The sequence below is a fragment of the Orussus abietinus genome, unplaced genomic scaffold (genome assembly GCF_000612105.2).
Source record: "Orussus abietinus isolate OABI.00-Male unplaced genomic scaffold, Oabi_2.0 scaffold3, whole genome shotgun sequence".
NCBI lineage: Eukaryota > Metazoa > Arthropoda > Insecta > Hymenoptera > Orussidae > Orussus > Orussus abietinus.
The window spans coordinates 3,333,806-3,358,739 of NW_019395984.1; the positions used below are offsets into that span (position 1 = coordinate 3,333,806).

At 55.4% G+C, this 24,934-nt stretch overlaps 1 protein-coding gene across 1 annotated transcript; it reads left to right on the forward strand.

Annotated features, from left to right (window-relative positions):
• The first annotated feature begins 458 nt into the window (after positions 1-458).
• Positions 459-24,881, forward strand: LOC105699230 (iroquois-class homeodomain protein IRX-6). The gene is made up of 5 exons (XM_012424076.1): positions 459-1,437; positions 10,742-11,224; positions 13,322-13,434; positions 23,004-23,308; positions 23,401-24,881. Exons 1-5 carry the CDS (start codon positions 1,399-1,401, stop codon positions 24,312-24,314), a joined length of 1,854 nt encoding a protein of 617 aa, XP_012279499.1. The 5' UTR covers positions 459-1,398; the 3' UTR covers positions 24,315-24,881.
• Positions 24,882-24,934: the final 53 nt, after the last annotated feature.

Below are 24,934 nucleotides of genomic sequence, written 5' to 3' on the forward strand. Positions count from 1 at the left end.
CGCGTTCCCGCTGTACGTACACGTGCGTCCGCGCCGGGGAAAGAGGGGAAAAACGAGGGGAGCGGAGAAACCGCACGGGCGCCTCCGGAGTTACGCCCCCTCCCGGAGTCCGGCGGAGTTAGGTTAGCTCTCAGTTTGTACTTTGGCGCCATCGGCGAGGCGCGTGCGGCGTGATTCGTCGACTCCCGGGGGAGTCGGGATATCACCTCTACCTGTGGAACGCCGAGTCCGGCGCTGGACCCTGCCGGAAACGCGGAGGGAGAGGGGAAGAGGGATAGAAAGAGAGAGAGGAGCCTGCGGAGGGAAGCGCGAGTCTTTCGCCGCGAGACGGGCGGGTGAGTACTCTCCCGTCGGCTTTCCCTACCTATCCCGAACCTATCTCTCCCCCCTCCCGGCGCCCTCCCTCCCTCTCTCTCTCGCTCCCGCGGCGCCCGCCCGCGCGCGCACTCCCTCCGGCCGCGGGGCCGCGGACACGCCGGCATCTCCCGTCTCTTTCGCTCCTTCTCCTCCCCGACGCGCGCCCTCTCGCTCTCCTGGCGCGCGCCTCTCCGCCCCTCGCCGCCGCCGTCTTGCGCGGCCCGACCCGACTGGATCCCGTCGAAAAGAAACGAACGATTCGGAGGGATAGTCGCGACCGATCATAGCTGCCGAGCCGCTCGGGATCTACGACGGCGACCTCCTGCGGGATCCCCGGCCAGCGGCCAGGAACCTCGGCCCGCCGAGGATTCGACGACCGGGCAGTCGTTTCGACACCTGGCCCCGACGACCAAGACCGGGAGCTGCCGACGGTAACCTGGACGGGACCCAACCGGACCCCCGCTCTCCGGGGATAGGATCTTCTTCGGGTCCTTTTCGTCCCGGCCTCCCGGGAATGCCATCGATGGTAACCCACCACCTCCCAGCTGGAGGTTCCTAACCACCGTCGACGGGACCCCATCCGGATCGGAGTCGATGGTGGGAGCATAGTCTTGGCCGGTGGATCGAGGACGAATCAACCCTAGTTGAAGTCCGGAGTGCATCGGAACGGATTGGCCGCCGTTTCTCGTATCGCCTCGATGGTCGGATCTCCCCGGATGTCCCGACCCGATGTGCAGTGAAGTGAAGTTCGAAGTCGAAGATGTCCTCCCGGACCGGGACACCTGGCCTGGCGTGAAAATCCGAATGGTGTGGTAGTGTTCGGTGCCATCTGAGCAGGACTCGGGACCTGGACCGGATCGGCCTTCTTGCCGAGTCTTCATGAAACCTTGGGCAACGCCGGGCCCGAGGGGAGGCGACGTCCGCGCCATGCGACGGGGGTTGTGCCGTTGCCGGAATGGATCGTGCCGGTGGTGATCGCTCCAGAAAACGATGCCGAAGTAGCGAAGAACGAAGATCGCGGCCCTCGGCGGCCGACACATCATGTCACAGTTCTCCTTCAGGGGATCGCCAAATTTGCAGGTAAGCGGGGGGGGGCGGCCTGGGAATCGTCTCGCCATCTTTAAAGATGGATGCTAGGCGGACGGGAGAACACACGATACCTTCACCCCGCCACCGGGAAACCTCTTACTAAACGGCGACATCCAATTACCGTGTCGGAAACCTACGTGACATGAACCTTCGTGTAATTAAAATCCCCTCCCCCCGCATGTCCCGGATAGTCCGCGGATCAATGCCGAGGGCACGAGGGGCCTGCCTGGGGATCTGCCATTTTTTAAACTAGGATTTTAGTCGCGGTAGAGGCGACTCCTTGCGTTCTGTCGGTACTCGAGATGAAGGAGAGGAGGGCTGGGTCTAGGGGTTGCCGGTTGTCGATTTTAAACAAGGCGGTAGGTGGGATGAGAGTCTTCCGGTGGAGGACGCAGAGTCGCTTAGGGTCCCGAAATGATGCCCCGGGTCTAGGGATGACTTTTTGCCTTGCGGGGAAACTCGAAACGCGGTAATTGGGCGTACGTTTCGCACCTCGTTTTCGTGAATTGAGGGCTCGGGCAGTCGCGCGAAAATTGCGATGCTCGCTGGCGGGGCCAGGACCGAACCACGTGTGTTCTGACATGTTGCACGGGTCGACATATAGGTTGCGCCTGGTATAGCATGCCGCACAGGCATGTGTCGGCTCCCCCAAAGCCGCACACCTCGTTCCAAAATGCTCGGTGACCTGGCAATTAGTCTAGCGATTATCCCGCCCGCTAACAAGCGGCGAGTTTGCCGCATCTTGGGACGTCCGAACGTCCCTTGCTCCCGTGGATCGGTCCTCGAGGACGAAAGACGCAAAAGGGACTCTGGGTCGGGTTTAACTCCCGACTTCGAGGAGAACGATGCCAGGATCCTCGATTTTCCCGAAACATTGTGGATGTGTCCTCTACCGTCGCTATTTGCTCATGGAAGTATACTTGTTTCGCGATAATGTCTCGTTACGCCCGACAAAGCACCGTAAACGCATCGCGTACCCGCTCGCAGCGCACTCATAAGCGCACTTATCGTGGGCGAGTATCGGGTTTCTCCAGGTGCGTTTGCGGCTAATAACGTACACACGGGAAATCCTTCGCGATAAGTCTGGCGGACGCGCACATCAAGGAATTACCATTTCCCGCGCGACACGGCCCCGCTAAACGAAACCCGACCACGTACCCGGGTCCTATCACGAGCTCCGCAAGTGCCTCTGCTTCCAAGTCGACGAACGAAACCCGCGATGACGAGTAACGACCTCTCGAATACGCAAGGTGGAGCGAATCGCGCCTGCCACGTGACCCGCGCTCGCTTCGACTCGTCGGCGAGCTTCTCCCTGGGCACGTCCAAAAACCATAATTCGTCAAATCTGGACTAACTCCTCTTGAAATATCGCGGAATCTCGCGACAACCTCTCATTATTCTCGGTTTCTCATCGACCTCTGCGTCGTTTAAAAATCGACAAATCGGTATTTTTAATCCAGTGTACTCCTCTTTGGGGAAAGTTATCGAGCCAAAGCGCGAGTTTCTCGATTGCCGTGCAATTGGGTTAGGAATCGCGAGGTGGGTCCGTGCCAAGTGAGGTTAGATCGCCCTCGCACACGCGTGCGCTGCGCCCCGCGATCGCGCCGCCTCGATCCCGTGTTAATTAGTTGTAATTCGCGTGCAGTCCGCCGAGCATCAAGGAGAAGTGCGCAACCGGGCGGCATCGACCGGTATCGCGATATGCATTCCATTAAATCGGACGTAACTTGCTCGGCGTTAATGCAATACTGCGCTGAATTAACACGTTATCTGTCGCCCCGGCCCGCGCGGCGGCGCTGCGTGTCGCCAACGGCAGCGCAAACGCCGATTGCGTTTTCCGTCGTCTCAATTTCGCAAACCGGTCGATCGGTTCCTATATCGGTGCCTTCGCCGCCTCGTTTAAGTGCGCTCGATATATAAAATCGTAGGCGAATCGCGCGCCTTTAATCCCACGCCGCGACTGGAAACGGAGATCTTCTTATCCGCCATTTTGCTATCCTCCCCTCCGTTATCGGCCGCGGGAAATCGTTATCAGGCGTGGCTTAATTTTCCGGATTCTATTTCGCGTCGCCAATTGGAAATTGCAAATTCTCGGAGTTCCGACGAGCTGGCTCCAGGGTCTCGTTGCGTTAACTAGAGTGCGATACATGTTGCGATCGCTATCGCAATTAATTGATACGACCGCTGATTGCGCAGTTTAGCAGATCCCGTCTCGCGCGGCTGATATCGCGGTGGGAGATATCGGGGAGTTTCAGAAGTACCTTCGGGACCGGAACCCCGAGGTGGGGATTCCTTGGAAGCCGTTCCCTCTTCGTGACTTCCCGAATTCGAGCTTCCGAACGTTTCCTATAATTTGCGTAATCGATGCGAGCGATCCGATCGTTTGGTTTCTTTCCACGCTGCAAACGCCGCGCGAAATACTGGATAATTAAATCGTCACCCATCGGAAGGCTTAACGAACCGATCGCGACAATTCCGTCGGGGACGTTATTATCAGGCGGAGTTATTCCTGGCGACGTTGGTTATGTGGGGGAAAAGAGTCTAATTTATTTTCTTGAATATAGATTGCTAATATCCCCGTGGAATGTTGTCGACGCGCGCGGTGACGCGACGCGACGTCCGATCAGGCGACACACCTACGAGGCTGGGAGCTGATCATAACCAAAAAATTAAAAAAATTCAGTTCGCGATATTAAGTGTCGATCTAGGGACCGATTTAGGGACTGGAGATTCGTGGATCAACGAATTTACGAATTTATAAAACCTGCACGATTTGTCTCCGAGGAGGAAGCTGAGAATTTCCGACCTTTTGGATCCGGGCCCGGGTGTCTCTTCTAAATTAAAATTATAACCCTCCCAGCATCCCAAATTCGGGTGGATCGAATTAGTGATATTAATTTTGATTTAGGGACGGATTTATGAACTGGGGATTTAAAAAGACCGTAATTTATGAATCCGTGAATCCGCTTTCCGAATAGGAAGTTGCCGAGCTGCGTCGTTTTGGGTCCAGGTCCGAGTTGTCTCATCTCAATTAAGACCGTAACCCTCACAGCGGGCGCCGGCCTAACTGGCGAGGCCGGCAAAGATTTCCCATTAGCGATGCCATCGGCGGCCGCTCATTGACGGGAGGTGTAAAAATTATGAATGGCACATTATTGCAAGTTAGCACATCGAGCCGTACCGCCTCCGATACGATCTGGTGTAGTAGTGGCTGCAGTTAGCGCAGTGTTTCACTCGCTGACTCGGTGCGACTCGATCCGACCGCGCTGACTCAGATCCGCCCTCACCCTCTGCACGGAGGTGTGTGCGAAGGTGTGCGAAACCGTGTGGAGGTGACCGGAGGTGTATTTAGGTGCCACGAAGGTGCCGGGAACGGGTGTGCGAGCGTTCCACGCGTCCCTCTCCCTGAGCCCCCGATGCACCGGGCACGATGCATGCCACGGACACACGTACACCCCACCCTGCCCGCCACGTAGACGCGGACAGAAAACGCACCTCTTCCATCCGCGCGAACGTTCCCCGCGGTATGCCGCCCGTTTACCGGTGAATTTATTAATTACCCATACGCCGAATCACCCCCCACACGGATAAATCCAAAGAGTGCACGCGATCCCACCGCGCCCAGAGTCCCTTTCTTGCTCTTCTTTTCGGGTTCTGGGGGACGGTCGTCGGGTTGAATTCTGACGGATCTACGGAAATGACAAGTCGAACTGCACATAAGTGGACGTCCGTGGGTGAACGCGTGTATCTCCGTGTGTAGCTCGAGGAGCGGAATGCGGGGCGTTTTTACGGCGCTTCGCGGGGACGGTGCACGCATGCACGGTGGATGCAACGTTCCGAGTGCATGCACGCGCACACGTACACGCACAGGGGGGGGGCACGTATTGCGCGTTCTTCTTCCGCTACTAAATTCTCCCGTTCTTACCGCCGGCTCGCACGGAACCCCGCACACCCGTCCACCCTGTGCTCGCTTCTACTAATCTCTGCGCCTCTCACCTTTGCCTCGTCTGCGGTGTACCTTGGTGCATTGTATGCCCCGCACCGATGGGGTGTGTGCAGTTCCGAAGCGTACATCCATTTCACGGCACACATGCGATTCTCGCCTAGCACGGCTTGCCGCCCTCCCGCACGCACACGCGCGCGCGCCCGAAGCCCAGGGCTCCCGACGGTACCAACTGAGGAGTTGCCACGAGCACTCCGGCGGAACAATGTTGCTTGTTGACAGTTGTGTCGACGGGACTTCCGGCACTCCGGTTTCACTTCGCAATAACCTCTCGGCACAGCTGAGGGCTCGGTTCTATACTTTTCACGCGTTCACGCCCCGCGGAATTTCGCGGAACTCCGCATTCGGCGTACCACGCGGTTCCGGGACCACAATGACGAATTCGCAGATATACCCGCTCTCGGATTCGCCTCTTTGATTGTCGCTGGAAATTATTGTCTCCCCGGGGAGCCACACCGGGACGAGATCGTTTGCACTTGCGAGATCCACCTGGGGGTCGAAAAAAAAAATGCACAAAATGTTCAAACGGTTCCTTGAAATCGCGGATGAGAAGAGGCTTGCTGACGTGGCTTAAGGGGAGTCCGATTTGCCCGTTTAGGCGTCGCGTCTCGAATCCCGTCGACGGACAATGGCCGTCGACGAAACTGCGACGCAGCCTGACGTAATCTCATTCACCTCTCGTTACATTGACAACGCTCCCGGATGAGCCGTCGCATCGATTGCCCCGCGATTCTGATAATTTGCCACCCACTATTATCTACTACAGAGAAATCGCGATATCGGATGCGAGACTGATAGCGACGACGTCCCGACGATGGTGCAGTGCTCCATTCTGAAAACTCGAAGGTGAAATGGCGGCCGATAAGGACACCTGACTCGACGTACTCTGAGAAACTTTTTGAATCGGCTTTTAAAACCAGAAAACGGGTATTCTATTTTTCCTTTTTTTTACCACTCGGATATTATTACGCAATCGATAAGAATGTATATCCATGAATTTTAAATTATACTCGGTTTTAAGGTTCGAAAAACTCGACGGTGAAGTGGTCGATGGAAACGCCTGACAAGTCGTCTACGTCTCTGAAAAAATTCAAAAGTCATCCTCTTTAGAACTCGGAAATAGGATTTTTTAGACGAGCTATCCTTTTTTCATGCGGAAATTTGTGCGTGGTTAAATTAAATGCGGCTTTAATGCACCGATTAATAGAGTGGTTGCGGATAGAGCCACCTGATCGAACGTCCGCGCGTTTTAAGATATTTCCTGGATTATCGGAACCGTTTCGGAGTGACTTAGACGTTTTCGTTGGATTAGCTGGGATTTCTATCGACGAGTCGAAATTTGTACGAAGGACGGCACGATGCGTGCGTGCCGGTCGAAACGCACGAACCACCCCGTGTGGGTAAGAACTGGGTGGGAACGTAAGTAAGTGCCGCGATGCCTGAGCACACACACGGAGGTCCATCAATCTGGGCTGCAGTCAATATTGACTCGGCTGGGCCTCGTTGCAAAGAGGGCATCATCGGCACATAAAGAGGGACCGGTCCCTTTTGCCTTTTCCCGAGGTCTGCGGGACACAAGTGACAAATGCCCGGGGCGCAAACAGCGGTGCATCTGTGTCCACAGGATAACCGACCGAGTGCTTTCGGGAATTACGAGTCCTTCGTAGTGCAGAATCCGTGGAAACGCGCCGAAATGCGGTACCGATCGCGCGGCGCAACGTTTGCTCCGATTCCGTCAATGGACCCATTGTGAACCGGCCAGTCGAGACCACAGGACCGAGTAATTTTCCGCGATAAATAAGCGATAAGAGCCCCCCGTGCGGATTAACGGCCCTCCCGAGAGAGGATATTCAACGACGGTAACGACTCTCCGAAGTGTCCCGCGGATCCGGGAATCCTGGCGGAAGCTGGAACGATCAGCCTCTCCGGATGACCGACGCAAAGAATATTCCCTATCGCGATAACGGCGCGAGCCGCGAGGAAACGTTTCGAATCAACGTTGTCGAGGAGGGAGAGAGGAAGAGGTTTTGGGCGGGGGGCCGATTTTTCGGCCGGTGGAGGGGATCGCAACAATTATTCCCCATTCCCGGAGTGATTCCTTAGAGCCGCGGCGCGTGTTTGCACGTAACCGCCGGACTTTTCTCTGGGCCCTGATTTATGAGGATTCTGCAGAAAGGCGAAGGTGTGTTGTTCCCGTTGGCGGTTCCCGCACGCACGCGCGTGCGTTCCTGTATGGTGGATCCCACTGGCCGGCGAACGCATGTTTCCACGTCGCGAGACGCCGGGATGCTGAAGTAGCATTTCCAGTCTGCCAACATGCGTGGTAAGCCACTCGATCGGCCCCAAGCGCTGCCATAACTCCGGGATTCGTGTGCATACCGGGTGTATTCTTCGTCTCCACTCGCCGGTTTACCCGCCGCTATATCCCTTAGCTCGGACGATCCATATCGCGTTCGTTAACGCACACCGGACGTTCCTCGATCCTCCATTTTTGGAACCTTCCGCCTCGAAACGCGTTCTCGTCCACTCGGAACTCGAAGACACGAAAATAGAGGCCAACGGGGACTCCCGTGAATCCCAAGGGAACGCCCGGGACCATTAAGGGGTTTTTCGAGTTACCCAGAAAATTCCGTTTCCCACATTTAGGGTCGGATGCTCGTCCGCGCCCCTGACGGATGCACATGCACCGTCCTCTTGCAGCTGCCGTCGGGGACGTCCTCGTTGCCCTCGGGATGCAACCATTTCCAGAAACGCCTGCACTTAATTCCTCGATTAAGATAAATTATCCAGATAAATTACCCTCACTCCGTGATTATTTCGGGAGTATCGTGTTGGATTGATCAATAATAATTGGCCATTTGTCAATTGATCTTCCATGTATCGCTCGGTCATTTTGATGCGACGGGACGATGGATTCCCGGTATTTGTCGCCGGGTGATTCCTTCCTCAGGGTCGTGTGCTCGATATCCGTTATCCGGCTAAATGCACCGTGGATTTTTCTTGAACGGTGCATCGTTCCGCCGGCGGGCGAGCGCTCGAGAATTGCATTCAGAATCCGTGAGAAGCAATTAGCGGATCCCTCGCTCCAGGGAACGTACGGGTGAGACTGTTGCGATACGTCGGCGGGACTCATTAGAATAATTATTGGTTTTTAGCCGCGTTAAAAGCCGCGAGAGTAGCGTCGTCGGCGCCGCGAGATACGGTCGCCGAAGAGGATGACGACGATGCACCGTCTCTACGCTAGATGAAATCGCGAGGCTTAACTCAGCCGAGTTCTTGCGAGTCCACCGAGAGTTATGGCCAGAGGGGTCATTCGCAACAAGCTTTGTCGTTTAACCCCGCCGACGGTGAGAGACCGGAGGAGATACTCCGGTAGCGAGGCAGAGACATCACGGTCTCCCTTGGAGAACCTAGAGGTCCTCCGGGTCCTCCCCGACATTCTTGCCGGAGGATATTTTACAATCCGGTCTTCTACACGCGCCAAATTGTGCCGAGTCAATGGAACAAGGATCCCAGCCGCGACTTCCTTCCCGGGTCGCCGAGCGCCACCATCTTGGTTCCTTTGAAGTTCTTCAAACCCGCGCTCGGGTCAGCTTCGGTCGGAGATTTAATGGATTGCAAAATATATTGCAACCGCGCTCCAGAGAAAATGGAGAAACGTGGCTGCAGGAATTTAGAATGATTAGTTTCTGCGGATTTACCTGGAATTATGACTCGAGGGGTGATTGGCAACGAGTTTCGTCCTTTTACCATGTCGGGGAGAGATAGGGGGTTCGCGATTTGCGAGGGAAAGGCGTAACGAGAGTTCGTGGTATTCCTACGAAAGGATATTTTACAATCCGGGGGCAAAAGCACGGTAAATTGTAACTGGTCGATGGAACATGGTTCGCCATCTTGGTTCCTTTGAAGTCCCTCGAAACTCGAGCTCGAGTGAGCTTCCTCGGGCTCCCTCGAGTGATCTAATCAATCGCGAATGCGCTCCACATCCCGTGTAGAAAGTTAATAAACGAGTTTTCATTTTGGATACCGCTTATCTGGACTCTGCCCTAACTCGGCCCGGTCACGAAATGGAGGACCGCCTGATTTAGGCCCTAACCTCTTCATAAATAACTCGGCCCCGCGATACCGCGGGGGTGGTTATTGCCGGGTGAACACTTTCATCTTTGGAGTTATCGGCCCCTAATTAGATAACGGGGAACAGTCGTTGGGAACGTTAATTCATGTCCAGGGGGCAAGGTAGAGCAAATTACGGACGCGGCCGTCGCGGGCCTGGCCGCGGCCATCTTGTCTTCCGCGAGACGCCCTCGACGCTGCACGAGGGAACTTTCTCGTTAATTTATTCCCTCCTTCCGCACGTCATATCGCGCACACGGTATATACGATCGTTAATATACGTCGGGTAGAAGCGGATCAGGAATGATCCACGATCCGTCGCGACGCGTGTCGCTTGGATATGAATTTCGATATCCCAAATTCCGGTCCGAGAATGGCGACCTGGAAACGCTTCCCGACACGTGTCCCCGTGTACGGTACGGCGTGTAAACGTTGTCTACTAACTCGACGGATTCGCCGGGGCGACGCGTTCGCACGTCCTACGACAGTTGGCCCTCGAATTTGCAGCGGCGACACGCATTAACGCCGCTGCGTCCCATAATGCGAGCGCACGCAGCCGGGCCCTCGGCGCACAATGCCGGGAACGACAATATGTTTGGGGATCCACAATGGACGACGCCGTTTCGAGAAAACCTGGCCCGGGTTTGTTTAGGCCGACGCGAAAGGCACTCAAGCCGCTAATCTATTTAGCCGTGGTGTTTGATATGGAATTAATGAGGCCCGCCATGATGGGTCGGACCTCGCGGCTCTGCCCCCAGAGGGGTCCCGGCGTCAGTTGCAGCGACCTCCACAGGGGCGACGGTTTTTCGGGCCAGCTGCACCGCGCGTCGGGTGCACCTCGGCACTCCCAAAATTCCCAAAGTTCGTCAAACGTTTTTTGTAAACTCTCCCGTGCACTCCGACCGGACCGGCACGAAATGAACTACCTCCACCCGAGAGCACTTTCCGCTTAATAAATAAATTCCTCGACTAGCGGGAGGTTCGCTTAAAAAAGAAAACTGTAAATCATTTTTGGTAAAACGTTTAAATAGACCCTCTTAGTTTGGATAGGTAATCAGGTTAGGCGACGGGTTTGGGGGGATTTTTATTACGTCACAACGGTTATCTCTACCGTTACGAATGAAGTATCGATTGGTCATTGGAAAGGGGATGTAACGACGATTTTCGTTCTGCTTTCAGTGCCCTGTGACAGTGACCTCGTCGCTAGCGTCGTCCTCGCCCTCGGCGGTCGCGCCGATCATCAGCGTCGGCAGCGTCGCCTCGTCCCTGGGAAGTCCCGTGGGGACCTCGTCGCTGGGCTCGCAACTGCAAGGAGCAAGGATGGCGGTGACCAGCGCGGTGATTCGTCCCCCGGGGAGTCCGACGACCTCCGTCAGCCCGTCCCAACCCCATGGGCCCCCTTCCGGCGGGCCCGGCGGACCCGGCGGACGGTGCTGCGACACCGGCAGGCCCATCTTCACCGACCCCCTGACCGGGCAGACCGTCTGCTCCTGTCAGTACGAGCTCCTCGGAGGCTACCAGCGACTGGGGGGCATCCCGACTGCCGCGCTCTCCATGTACAGCGCCCCCTACGCCGCCGCGGCCGCCGCGGCGGCTTCCGAGGGCATGGCCGCCTACTTCCCGGGTCTCGGGGCCGAGCAGGCGCCCTTCTACACGCCGACGGTGAGTTTTTCACCCTTTTTCTCTCTTTCCTCCCCTTTCATCGAACCGAAGAAATATCTTACTAATTCAAGAAAAATAATTCCTTAACACAAGTGAACTCCAATAAATTGTCGCAATCCCGAGGAAACGTTGCATCCGATCTATCCAAATTTGAGTCAGATAATTATTTTATTTTCGCCGATTTCGTTAGGATGATCACGAAACTGAGGGTTTATAAGAGGGGACTTTTTTCGATCTGGGGTCAATTGAACGTCTCGTTTTTGGGCACTCGCTCTCAATTGGTTCGGTCGTTCCGGGCCGATCGGGTATGCTTCGTCGTCGAAGGGCAACGTAATATCGTTATACAATAATCGAGATGATATCGGCGAGCGTTAATAACCCAATGACCGTCGGGCTGCATCTCGGGGTTATCGGGCCACACAGGACGCGAAGTTTAAATTTATGAATCCGCCGTACCGGACAGCGGGCACTGTCACGTCGTTATCGTTGTCGTTATAATCGGGCGGGTGCGTCGACGTTGCCGGCTTATGCCAACCGCGAAGAAATCGCGCGATACGATTTTACGGCTGAAAATTTAACGGGGAGCCGACGAACCCTCCTTGTCGACAAATCGAGCCGCATTTATAACGGTCGGATCTCCCTGGGAAGGCATTTACAAGGGACGCCATTTTTTTCTTTGACCCTCCGCAAGAAACTCGAGAAAATAACGACCCCACCGGTCGGTTTCCTTACTTTCGCCGGGCACCTATCGAGCCGCCATTTCTTATTTTCTTCCACGGCTCTGGGATCCACCGACTCTCTATTAACGAAAGAATTTAGCTCTTTATCTGCCCTCGAGTGGGTGTCATCCGACGACTACACTTATGATCGAAGATTAAGCTCAAACTTGGAGGGAAAAAGACTCCTTATCGCTCAAAGTTATACGTCGTGGGGCACTTCGTCCTCTCTAGACCGACGCCAGAAGTGGTATATCCCGCGTTATCTCCATGAAGTTCATTTCTTTCGGCGAGACTTTGCTCTTCGTTAAATCAAACGATCCTCCTAACGATTGTCCCCCTACAAATTGAAACTCACTCGTAGACTCTGTTTACCCTCTCCCGACCCGGATGCCTAACCTCTAATGAGCTTGAAATTATTTTCTGAGTCATTCTTATCGCTCCCTAAAACGCGTCGAAGTGTCGTTCGAGGATTGCGCAATGTTGCCGGTGAACGTCGTTAATATTGCTTCGTGAACGCCGTTGTTAACAAGCCCTGGTAGTTCTTCCCCCTCGTGCGCAGTAATTTCCTGTTTTTCTATTTTTTTCCCTTTCTCGTAAAATCATCTCCCCCATGAATTTATCACCGGCGTTGGTGCTTTCCGCGACGCGCTAAGTTTTTTACGCCGATCCAAGATGGTGGAAGGAATGCTGAAAACCTGAAATTAAACGCGGCGACGTAACACCTCTCTGACGTATCTATTTCTGTGTTCAACGATTCTCTACCGCGGGTATGCCGTGAAAAAAATTCCCCGCTAATCCGAATTCGAGTCGTTTCCCGTAATATTCGGACAATTCAAGTGTCGCGTATTTCAACGCCGAAACGTTTATTACCCCGGGATGAAAATTGGAGCCCGATGCGCGGGAATAACGATCAACATTGCGCGACGTGAAAACGTCGGTGGTAAAAAGAAAAAAAACGGATTTCCGCGCTTTAGTTGTTCACAAAGGACGAGTCCATTAAACATTTCGCAACGGAGAGTTTGCGAAACCGTAAACACCCTACATGCGGAACGTTGCGTGAAAACGTAACGTCTGAAAGCGAAAACGTCCACGCAATGCGTGTTACGCGCGTGGGATTTCCTCAGCCGCGAAGATTTCTCGTTCTTCTCTCCTTTCGAAAAGAACTCTGAAATATGCCGGACGGTTAAGAAAAAAAGAATAATAATATCCAAGTTGTCAATTGATGAAGCTCGTGAATGTATAAATATTAAATTAAATCGTGGGACGAAACATAATTTTGGTTTTCTTTTTTTTTTCCTTACCCTGTAAATTAAGAATATGTTTCGAAATATTGGTATCGCGGGATATTTATTAATAGGCAATTTTAAAATTCTTTCAGGCCGCAGGATTGGAGCTGAAGGAGAACCTCGGAGCAGGTGCCGCAGCGGCGTGGCCCTACCCCTCGGTCTACCACCCCTACGATGCGGCGTTCGCCAGCTACCCTTTCAACGGGTAAGTACAGAAAAATGTGAATTCTCGCAAAAGCTCCGCCTAAACTGACTCTATCCGGCGATCTGGGTAACAATGACCTCGGATGTCGACTTCGGTACGGCGGAGGAAGCGGCCGGCATTAAGCGAAAAAAGAAAGAAAATCGCGGCCGGATTAGCAACCCCCGTGTCCGCGGATGATCCTCTCGCGCGGATGCGGAACTGCCGGAAGGGACGGAAAAGGGACGCGGAATGGAAGCCGGATGTTTTCATGGGTTCCTATGAATATCGAGGCTGATATACGGGGCAGTTAGGAACAATCAGGCGGCGGGTTACGAGCGGAATTTTATGCGAGCCCTCCTCTCCCGAAGGGACTCGCGATTCCGCAGGTCGGCCATTCGATGCGGAAACCAGTGTTCGGATTTAGTTTTAATGGCGGCCCTACCCCTCTATAGGACGTAAACTACTCTCTGACCTCAGGTGTGCCTTCGCATTGGACTTCTTCCATCCGCAAATCGGGGAACACCGGATTTAGTAGCTCGCGCCGTCAAATTCCGCGATTACGCGGGAGAAGAATTCAATTCTCACCCGCGTTCCGTTCTTTTATTATATTTCTCCCATTCCCTCATTTTTTGCCGGATGTCGAAACGAGAGATACACGCGTTAACACGTGGCGGGGGTTATTTATTAATTGTTTATCGCGCCCGGGGAATTAATAACCGGCTATAAATGGACGAAGGGGCCAGCGGCAAATTTGTCACTCGATCTCGTCAACCGCGTGTCGGACTTTGACGCGGCGAAGATGCTGCGATCCCTCTCTCTCTCTCTATTTCTTTCTTGCTGCCATCCTCGCGTGTGGCGACATATGTCGCGTATGTGTAAAATGATAACGCGACAGAGCGGCACGCAAACATTCTAATAAATTAGACGATACTTGACCCGCGACTGTCGCCTCGTCGTGTCTTGAGTTTCTGGCGAGTCAAGTGGCACCTCCTACGTCCAGCTTGGTAAACTTTGAGCGCCTTGCTGATGAAAAACGTGACCTAGACCGCGGTTTACTAAGCCTGGGAGACTAAAAAACTAGGACACACGGAAACCCTACACTATACCAGCCGGAGATGAAATCGTAACGGCGGAAAATGCAGCGAATACCGTCGACTAATCGACACCTGGGGAACCAGATTTAGAATCCAGTAAACGAAATCGGTACCAATGTACGGACAATATCGTTAAGTGCCGGTGAAATACCAGCCACGGAAAGGACTGCGGACCGATGACGAGGACTTCCACGTATAAACGGGACGTCAGCTCCCGAGAAGTCTAAATCAGGTGTTCAAGGTGTCGATAAGTGTTGGTTCGAGTTATTTCGTGGATGGAGAGCGATGGGCTGATTGCAGGCGATAGGCACCTATCGCCCAGGGCAATCCGGCCCACTTTCGGCTGGCTCTTGATACAGGGTGTATCCATCGCAACAAATTAAAAAGGGGGGAGACAATAAGACCGATAAAAATGGCCCGTCGGCGCGTAATTAGCGCCGATCGGAAGGACTCCTATCGGTCGGCCTAGCAACTCGCCGCAATCACGCGTCGCATACATCGGTCGTACCGCGCACGCGTGTAGATTTATCAGCGAGAACTCGTTTGGGAGTCTCGTCTCGTCGCGAGCGGCTTTAAGCCGGGTATGGTATCAGGCCCGAGTCGAACACACGGTGGAACAAACTGGGACCGGTGACGCACTTCCGGTGGGGCCCGTTCCGTATGCAAGGAAGCGACCGGGTACTACAGCTTGCTTAGCATCCATTCGGTCCGGTCACAAGTCGCACGTCGTTGGTCCCTTTGGCCGGACCCACCGCGCCGATCTTCCGCCGGGACGCCGGAACTGCCGCTAAACATGGCCGGAAAGGACCGACCACCTATTTCGTCTTTACGTCACAAACGAAAGATACCCCTGGGAATACCCCACCAATGCAGATCGAGGCCCGAGGACCTCTCTTCGGGGTCGAAGATGGGCAAAAACCGATCTTGGCTTCCCACCGTCGAGTCGCACTCTTGCACCCTTCCACCCTACTTGAGCTACGATCAAAATCCAATTAAATCGGCACTTTAGCCAAGAAGTTCCTTAAATTTCTCTGCGCTAATATCTCGACATCCCCCCAGGACCGTTCATTGTCAATGACGAGGTTTTTTAGAAAATTCCTAAAGGAGCTGAATTAATTTTTTTTTTTTCGGTTGAGGGCACTCGGTTATCCTTGAGAAACCCGGAATTACGTAAATCGTGGTGCCGAAAGTCCTCGGGTCGATATTATGCGCGGCCGTGTCGGCCGTTTAACATGAGCATATAAAAAGGCAATAATGCATCGTCGGCATGCGCGGACGCGAGGTCGGGATCGTGCGGGTTAACGGTCTCCTCTTTCCGGCGCGATTGGCCCTGCTTCCGGGGACATATAGGGTAGACAATAAGTAAGAACCACCCGTGTCAGCCGTGTTAAGCGATCGTGCGTCGTATATGCGAGACGCGATCCGCCGCTGATGCGCCATTACGGGCGCGTCTCTTGTTCGATCGGCCGACGCGTCGATGCCGAATTCGGAAAACTGAATTCAAAATGACGATCCACCCCTCTGAATCGATATCCAAGCTCGATAAGCCGCCCTATAGCGCGGCGCTCTTGTCAACGACCCGGGGAAGGAGCCGTGACGGCGTTTATTTAATTCGATTTTGACATAACCGCGAGTCCACGACCGAGGTACTTACTAAACTCGGTAGCTTCGTAATTAACGCCAGGGTCGCGAAGAGAGGAGTGTTATTAAACGAGGCGCAAGTGGCTGATCAATACGGCGGTGTACCGCCTCGTAAACGGGGGTCGTCGTGGCTACCATTGACCCCTGATTCGCTCCTTTTGCATCCTCGACGCGTTCGGTAATAATCGAAATTGTTTATAAGAAAGAAAAACGCACGAGGGACGCGGTGGCTGTTTGCAAATAACTTCGAAACCCTGTCGCAACTGTTGCCGCGCGCTTCCTCGGTATCAGCGCGTGCGGCCGTGTTGGCCGCCGTCTAATCACGATGGCTTGAGGTAATACTTTATATTCCCCTTGTACCGGAATAAATCCATCGTTATCGCGAATGCGCGGAAAAGTGTCCGCGCGACAAAAATATTCTAATGTAACCGAGGCCTTCCGCGATCTCGACCGATCGACTGGGAACAGAAAACAATTACTCCAAGTCGCGTCATCCATCGTTGGACGTCCACGTGCGACGCCAAGTCCATTCTTCCCGCATCTCCCGGCCGATTTTCGTTGATTTTTCACCCTGCGGGTGCAAACTACGACGGACTCATTGTCCAGAGACCGGAGAAAGTCTCCTCGAGTGTTTCCACATGTCGGGGAAAGTCACGGCCAAGTGCGTTGTCCCTGGTCAGGGTCTTTCTCGGTGCCTCGGGACAAGGGTCGCCTTTTGTCGTCGTGTCCTTAACTGCCTCACTTACCGAGCCAGTTTTTCGGATTGCCGCAATTTCTCGGGTTCCTCGATTAAACGGAGCTATTCGAGGGGAGGGAAGGATGCTTTCGGAAATTACCTGCGAAAGAATGTACCGATAAGCCAGGCCTCGCAACTGATATCAGCTGTCGGACGTATCGGCGATCGTTAGGGACCAATTACCAATTGTCCGGCCCAGGAGTCGTTGCGCAAACCCACGGCGGGCCGATAAAACGCCCAACAATGTGGGAATTGAGCAACTTCGGGAATATAACGAAGATTAATCGCCCGGCTAGTTGCGTCGGTCTCTTTCGTCGCGGCGACTAATGCGAGGGCTGCTAATTGAATCAGATTAGCGCGAGGGCCGCTCTTCGGGGGAGAGCACATGCTCTTTTATTGATTAAGCGAGTTAACTTAATGGCGGCGTGACTACGGCCACGGGTCAGAGGCCACTCTAAATCACACTCTATCGGCCCGCTTTTTCCTTACATCTGTCTAGTCTATCGATTCTACGCTCTTCCCTGGGCGCCGATAACCGGCCCCTGCGATGCCCGACTCGAAATAGCGATCTAGCGAGGCTCGATGTTAACTCCGTGTAATGCTTGTTAATTAGCCTCTTAATAAATATTTTATCAGGGTGAAAGCGGCCTCGTCGGCGCTGCTACCGATAAATAGGAAAACGCGCGCACAGCTTGTCCAACTGTAGACACTCATCGCCGTACTGTGAATTACTTATTAATATTCTGGCGAGGACTCGGATTCCTAATATTCGGTTTAACAAGGTGAAAGCAATTTCCTCGGGCCAGGCCAAACGTGGCCGCCCGGATATGCGCCGAGGATCTTGATAGGATTTAATCGCCCGATTTCACTTTCAAAACTGAACACGGGTCATCGTCGCCGATGCGCAGTTGTCTTCGTTTGCGTCGAAATCGGCTCTTATTGTTATGCGCGAGTCGTTTGTTCTTCCCCTTCCGCCATTTTTCTTGGACGCGGTTCCCACGATTCATAGTTGCATGCTCGATTACAAGGTATAACATCGCCGGTAACAATAGAATTTCGATTCCCGTCTCGCGATTATTCGTGCTCGTTGCCCTTGCATCGGTTAGCCTGACCCGCGTCACCCACCGCCGTCATCTTGGAACTCGTCCTCCACGCGTTTGTTTCCCCATTTCTGCATTTTCTCCGCCTATTAATTTCCTTTTCCGATTTCGGTCGGAATCGCTCCTAAATTCACCGCTTTCTCCATTTGATACGCAAATGAGGTGTTTAAGTATACGATTGCTCGGATGTACGACTCCGATGGAGCATCCGCCACGTGTCGGCGGCGTTATTGACTTCCCGTTGGTGCCGATGCAAGTATCGCGGTTGTTATTATTTGTCCCCCGGAATAAATACGGAAGCGACATCGTCCGGATTGCGGGATGCCGATCGGTCGAACGCTCGCTCGACGGAAATGCATCGAAAAGTACATCCAGGAACAGAGCGGCGCGCGCGTTACGAAAGAGGGGAAAAGGCGACTATCCCAGGACGGAAGCCGCCGGTTTCCCTTCTGCGAGGGAATATTTGTGGCTAATGACTGCGGACTAGGCAGGGGTCTAGGGTGTCCCGAGTGTCACCCACCATGGGAAGCGTCCCCGGATGATGTACGGCCGTTTAATGACCTGGTCACGGCCGGGGAAGCTTTTTGCCGGATCGGCCGCAAGGGTTGGCCCGAATCCTGCGGAGCGCCTCCTGGTGACACTTCCTAAAGAGGGCCAGGAGCCTCCCACGTGTCGACGCGAGGCGTCGAGGCGCATTTTAAGCGAGGATCTGTCAGGAATCGGAGCCGGGATCGACGACGCCGCCCGTCGTGATGGCGGAGGAGGGCGCGCAACCCGCGGACGTGTTCCCCAGCGTTTTCTCGTTAGCCTTAATGGCCCGAAGATCCGTCCTAGAGATCGACGCCCATCGACAGGCGTGTTGGACTTAATTGACTCGGGGACAGTCGCAAAGTTGAGGAACAACTCGAAAAAGGTCGCCACTGGGCGGCTGGGGTCAATCGGGGGTCCCGGTCTTGGGAGGTGGAGTGATCGATTGTTGCCTACTTCGGGCTTGGGGTGTTTGCTCGGTAATGTTGATCTGGTCCTGGGATGTCTATCGGGTCCCGGGATACCGATCCAGTCCTCGGACGCTGATCCGGTCACGCTACAATAATCTGCTGGCTTGATTTTATCCCGAGACGAGGACGCTAGAGGGGCCTCGGGAAAGGCCTCGATTCCGTCCTCCGATCTTTTCCCAAATTCCGGATGATCGGCCGACTGCCCTCGGGATGCGCCGGGACTCTCATTCTAGAGGAACGGGGACTGGAGGGATAGGGGAAAAATTGATCGCGGTCCCTTTTAGGTCCGGCACTTCGCCGGTTTACGGTCTGGATAGTAAACGCTGGCGAGTTTGTCATAACTCTTTGTCCGGCTGAAGATACGATTGGGCGTTGATCCGCGCCGGATATACGAGGTTGTATGCATTAAACTACAGTGTTGCGTGGGATCGTAATACACGGTGCAAATACACACGTGTCGCGCCTGACGGGACCCGACTATTAATCGACAAAAACGGGATCGGGTGTCCGTCTTATCGGCTCGGGGATTCATCTCGCGCCGATACCGAAACTCCGATTAGCGCCCCGTAAACCGAAGATCGCGAGAAGGTAACTCGACGTGCGACCGACCGAACGTCAAATATTTATCCATCCGGACTCACAGGATGGTAATCGGAATCGGGAACCGTTCCCTCCCCTGTAATCTCTTCGTAATCGATTCACGAGCGGACCCGGGACCGAAGTTTGCACGACGGAACATTCGTTAAACGACGCCGCGGGAGGAACGGGAGGAACGGGAGGAACGCGTGGGGGGAAATCTGGATTTTTTGACGCTCTCGGGCTCACGTCGGGGGGCAGGAATTAAATTGGGCGCCTGGGCGGCCACGGTGGCGTGGAAGATGGCGCCAACCTGTGTACCGAATGGCCACCCCTTCGTGCTGATAAAACGTAACGCCGTGTCCCGGCGTATAAATGAGGGTTGGTGGAAGTTAGATATCACCCCTCGGCCGTAACTGGTAACGAGGGGCGGAGTCGGCGACGCGCACCTGCCCTCCTCGAGAGAACAGCCCCGGTATTTGCTGGGCGACACGACTAAGCTTCGACCGGTTATAAAACGCGTCTTTCCCGTCCCTGAAAACGCAGGGGGCGAGACGCGAAATTTTTTGGCAACGAGAAATCGGCAGCTGCGCGCAGATATATTTTTCTACCGAGCCAGTCTCCGTCCGGAAAAAAAAAAAAAATCCATTCAATGGCGATCAACCCATGAGATTCGGCATTTTCACCACAATATGTACCATATTCATGTTTAATATTACTTGTGATCGTAATATAATAACTTATATAATATCTCTAATCATATAACGTGACACATCAAGGGGCTCGAATTAATTCCCAGCTCGTCGCTCTTCGTTGCGAGGATCCCTCGAAACCCGGAGGGAAAGAAATGAAAGGGGGCAGAAAGAGAGCCGGAAAAAGGCGGACCCGTTTCCCATATCGCGTCGGCGCTCGCAGAGCCAATTCCCGAAAAGAATAACGAGGCAGTTATCGCGTGTCATTTCGCAGCGGAGAGCCGGGAGATCGGGTGAAAAATTCATCCCCCTCGCGTCCTGGCGGGCCGACTGTCGGCGGAGATATAGAATATGAATGGGGCGAGCAGGGTGGGTCCGGCGAGCCGGACGAGCGCTCGACGCCGAAGAGCCGAAGAGGGAGGCGGGGTGGGACCGGCGGAAAAGGGACGCGGAGCCGTCGAGACGCGGAATGCAGATGGAGCCCGCTGCGAGAGTTCGGCAGGATTTACGGGAGGAACTCTGCCCCCAGGGGGGTGGCGGTGGGGAGGGTTTTGGGGCGGATGCCCCCAGTCCCGATTAGCAATCGCCATGGAAACAACCGGTTGATGCGATCACCTCGCACATGAGAGAATAGGCCGATATTCCGCGGATGAAGGGATCGCGTTCGGACGTTTGATACCTTGAACCGGTCCAGATGGACCAGGGATGCTGGGGACCTATTCCTATAAATGACAGGAATTACCCGAATATTTTTTAAAAATCTAACGAAACCCTCTTACGCCGGTAATTCACGGATCCCCGGATTCCCCCGAGAACGTAATAAAGAACGAGAAGAGAGAGAAAGACGAAGTTATGATTTTCCAAAACTTGAGATTTTTTAAGGATGAACCGGCTAGGCAGAGATCGCGGGGTGGAATCATGCGAGAGCGAAGGCGGAGGGAGAGGACGTTTCGTAGGATTCGGATCTACGCGTCCATTTAGCCCCCCCACGGAGGGATTCCTCCTCGTCCCCTCGTATCTCCTGTGCCCTCGCATCCGGAATACGAGGACGGACGGCGAGGCCAGGATGGACGGTGAAAGGAAGAGGGCGGAAAGAGCGGGTGGGAAGCAGCGGTTCCCGCTCTCGGCTGGCTGTTATCAAGAGAAACAAGCTTCCACTCTGATTTTTTAATCCGATCCCCCTTCCCCGGGTGAATTTTAAAATAACTGCAGAACGCCATTTGCTCCTCGCAAACAGACCGGGGTTAAGCCCCCGCCCGCCGCCCGCCCGGCGGGGGATTTCTCTCCGTCCCTCCTGCGGAGTTTTTCTCCTCTCTCCTTTCGCGCCCGCCCTCTCTGTATATCTCCGTCCCCTTGTTTCTCGCCCTGCCGGCCGGACGGATGGGGGGGAGGGCGGCCCGGATAGGACGGATGGAGATGTACATCCGCCCGGAGCCGGCTGATGCCAAATTGAAATGTTTAGCGCATCGTTTCAGGCCGCTGCGATATATCCGCGTGCGGGGCGCGAGACGGGGTCGCAGACGTCCCGGAACCCGGGGGCGCATCCAGGATAAGTGACAGTTTTATTAATTTCCCATCTCCCGCCACCCGGGGCCGTCACTCACCCCCGGCCCCTCCCTTCAGGGGTGAGATGGAGCTCGATAATGGCGTCGCCACCCGGAGGCCACTGTCCGCGTCCTGTCACCGTCTATCGCGAAAAATTAAAAATTTTACCCTAATCACCTGGGATGGAACGATACGTTTTGAAATAACCTCCTAGAAGAGGGAACCAAAGAGCAAGTCGTGGAACGCCTCGTAGCCCGATCAGCTGATTTTCGATTAATCGTTCCGGGGAGGGCATGCATCGTCCAGGAAAGTCGTATAGGACTTTTCGACTTCGTTCTCGGCGAGGATGGGGATGCGTCTTCGGGGGAAAGAGATTCTACCCAGGAGAACCCGTTCCGAGGAGGTCCGGTCGGACTCGGGCTGGTTCCCCGATCCGAAGTCCCTCTTTATCTTCGGCGGTCCCGGGGAAAAAGGAAGGTCGGGCACCGGCTCCGGGACAAGGGGAAGGGGGCGGAGGGGACGTTAAGAGGAACGGCGGAGGAAAATTTAATTTCGATCCCGTCGATTCAGCAGTTATACCGAAGTTTAATCTTTGATAAGGGTTAGTCTTTTAGTAATGGGATCCCGGAGGGTCGGCCGGCCGGGTGCGGGACCGCTCCGGGAAATGGCGGGACGGAAAGGGAGTCGGCAGCTTAAACCGTTAGATAGAGATCTGCCTCGGGATAAAACTGGTACCGCTTACTGCTCGCCCTGGAAGTCGGGACTTTTATGGGTATGGGGCGTAACGAGTTGCCGCGATTGGATGAGCTCTTTCTTTCGACACGAGTCCGGAGCCCTTACTCGGGGTCGCAGGGGCCCCTGTCCCGTGCTCCTTCCATTTGGGAGAAACTCCGGCATGGAACTCCCCCCCCGTGGGGTGGGTCCTATGGCTTCGTCCATGGGGTTGGTCCGGCGGGGGCGTAATGCCCACCGGCGCGCTCGCGTTTCCGTGATTCCGTAATTCCGAGCGGGGTTGTCGCTATCGAGCCGCTCCTTCGGGATCGGGAGCTTCCCTCGGTTTTTTCGGGATTTCGCCGGAGCGATTTCCAGCTGGAGGACCGCCGGCCTCGGGGAGCGCGCACCCCTTCGGGTCCATCGATCAGGCTCATCCGCGGATGACGGATCGTCTCGGTGCGTGGTCTGACCCCTCTACCTGTGCTTGGTTTCAGCTACGGCATGGACCTGAACGGCGCGCGGCGGAAAAACGCCACCAGGGAAACGACGAGCACCCTGAAGGCGTGGCTGAACGAGCACAAGAAGAACCCCTATCCCACCAAGGGCGAGAAGATCATGCTGGCGATCATCACCAAGATGACGCTGACGCAGGTCTCCACCTGGTTCGCCAACGCGAGGCGAAGGCTCAAGAAGGAGAACAAGATGACCTGGGAGCCTAGGAACAGGGTGGAGGACGAGGACAACAACAACGAGGACGACGACAGCGGACGGAAGAGCGTGGACGAGAAGGATCGGCTGGGTAAGGGTCTTCGGGTTTAGGGTTCGACGGGACGCTGGGTCCTTCCCAGAGACTTCCTTTGCTAACATCGGCCGAGTGGCCTCTCCTTGCAGACTCGAAGGACTCGGGGACAGGGTCGAGCGAGGACGGGGAGCGGCCGGCGCATCGGCTGGACCTGCTGCACTCCACCGGCAGCGTCACCGGGGGTCTTCAGGGTCGGACGGAGAGCGAGTGGAGCGAGTCCAGGGCCGACAGCGGACCCGACAGTCCGGAGTGTCTGTACGACCAGCGGGAGCCGAGGCATCCTCTGCAGCTGCAGCATCCCGCGTACGTGGCCCAGGGCCACGGGCGGATGCTGCACCCCTCCCCGGAGAGCACCTCCCCCAGCGGCCCCCACCTGCCCCCCAGCACGACCGCCTCCTCGACGGGCAGCGGGGGCGCCGCGAAGCCGAGGATCTGGTCGCTGGCCGACATGGCCAGCAAGGACGGGGACCAGCAACAGCATCAGCAGCAGCAGAGTCCCACCCCCGGGGTCCCGGGCCTGGGGTTGCCCTACGGGACCGGCGGCGGGGGCGTCGGGTCCGGCGGCAAGCTGGTCAGCCCTCTGGCCAGTCGCCTCCCGCCCCACCACCCCCTGCACCCCGCCATGCACCCGGGGGCCCCGTTCGTCAGGCCGCATCCGGACTTCTACCGCAATTTCTACGGCACGACGCACCTGGGCTCGGGGGACATGTCGCTGCTGGAGACCTACTCGAGGACCCTCGGCGGCCTGGGGGGCGTCATGCCCCCCTCCAGCGGGCCCGGCATCCTGACCTCCTCCTCGCCGTCGTCGTCGACCTCCGGCAAGCCGTTCTCCATCAACGGCTCCGGCGCCGCCGCCGCCGGACCCGCCGTCCTCCTCCCCGCCGCGCCCTCGGGGGTGTCCCCGTCCTCCTCCTCCACGGCCTCCTCGAACGGGTGCGACCAGTCGCCGATCGCGACCGACCTCCACGGGGAACGGCTCACCGGGAACGGCATCCGCCCCTGAGTCCCGACCCGGGAGCTCAAGTCCCCCGGCAGGGTGTGATCCGACCCCTCCACCCTCCGTCGAGAGGTGATCCCCCGAGCTGTGCGCGCGTGCCTGACAATAAGAGACTCCGACCTTGTAATTAGTGTACAGATTTCCGAGATACGCGAGGAGACCACTCGGAGGGGGGCACCGCCCCCCCGGGGCACCCTAGAAGACCACCACCCCCCTATTTACCGAACTGTCCTTAGATGCAGTATCGCGACTACTACGCGAACCTAGTGTCGAGATATCGAGCGTGGAAATTGGAAACCCGTATTGCACGTATAAATACTATACATACGTAACGATTATTAACGGTTATTGATATTATTTATGCGTTTGTAAATAGTAGGAGAGAACCGGCGGGTGCTCGACGGGGCCCCGGTGTGTATGTACTGTACGTAGAGGTAGGCACCGCATCATTATATCCGGACCCGTAATTCGTACTAATTATTATTGTTATTGCAATGTTTATATTATAATTGAATTAACGTCGAGACTCGGTCGGCCCTGACGAGGTGCGGAGCCGGTCGACGGCGAACGGCGAACGGCGAACGGCGCCGCGAGAGGCGGCCGGCCTCGACGTCGTGACGTAACTT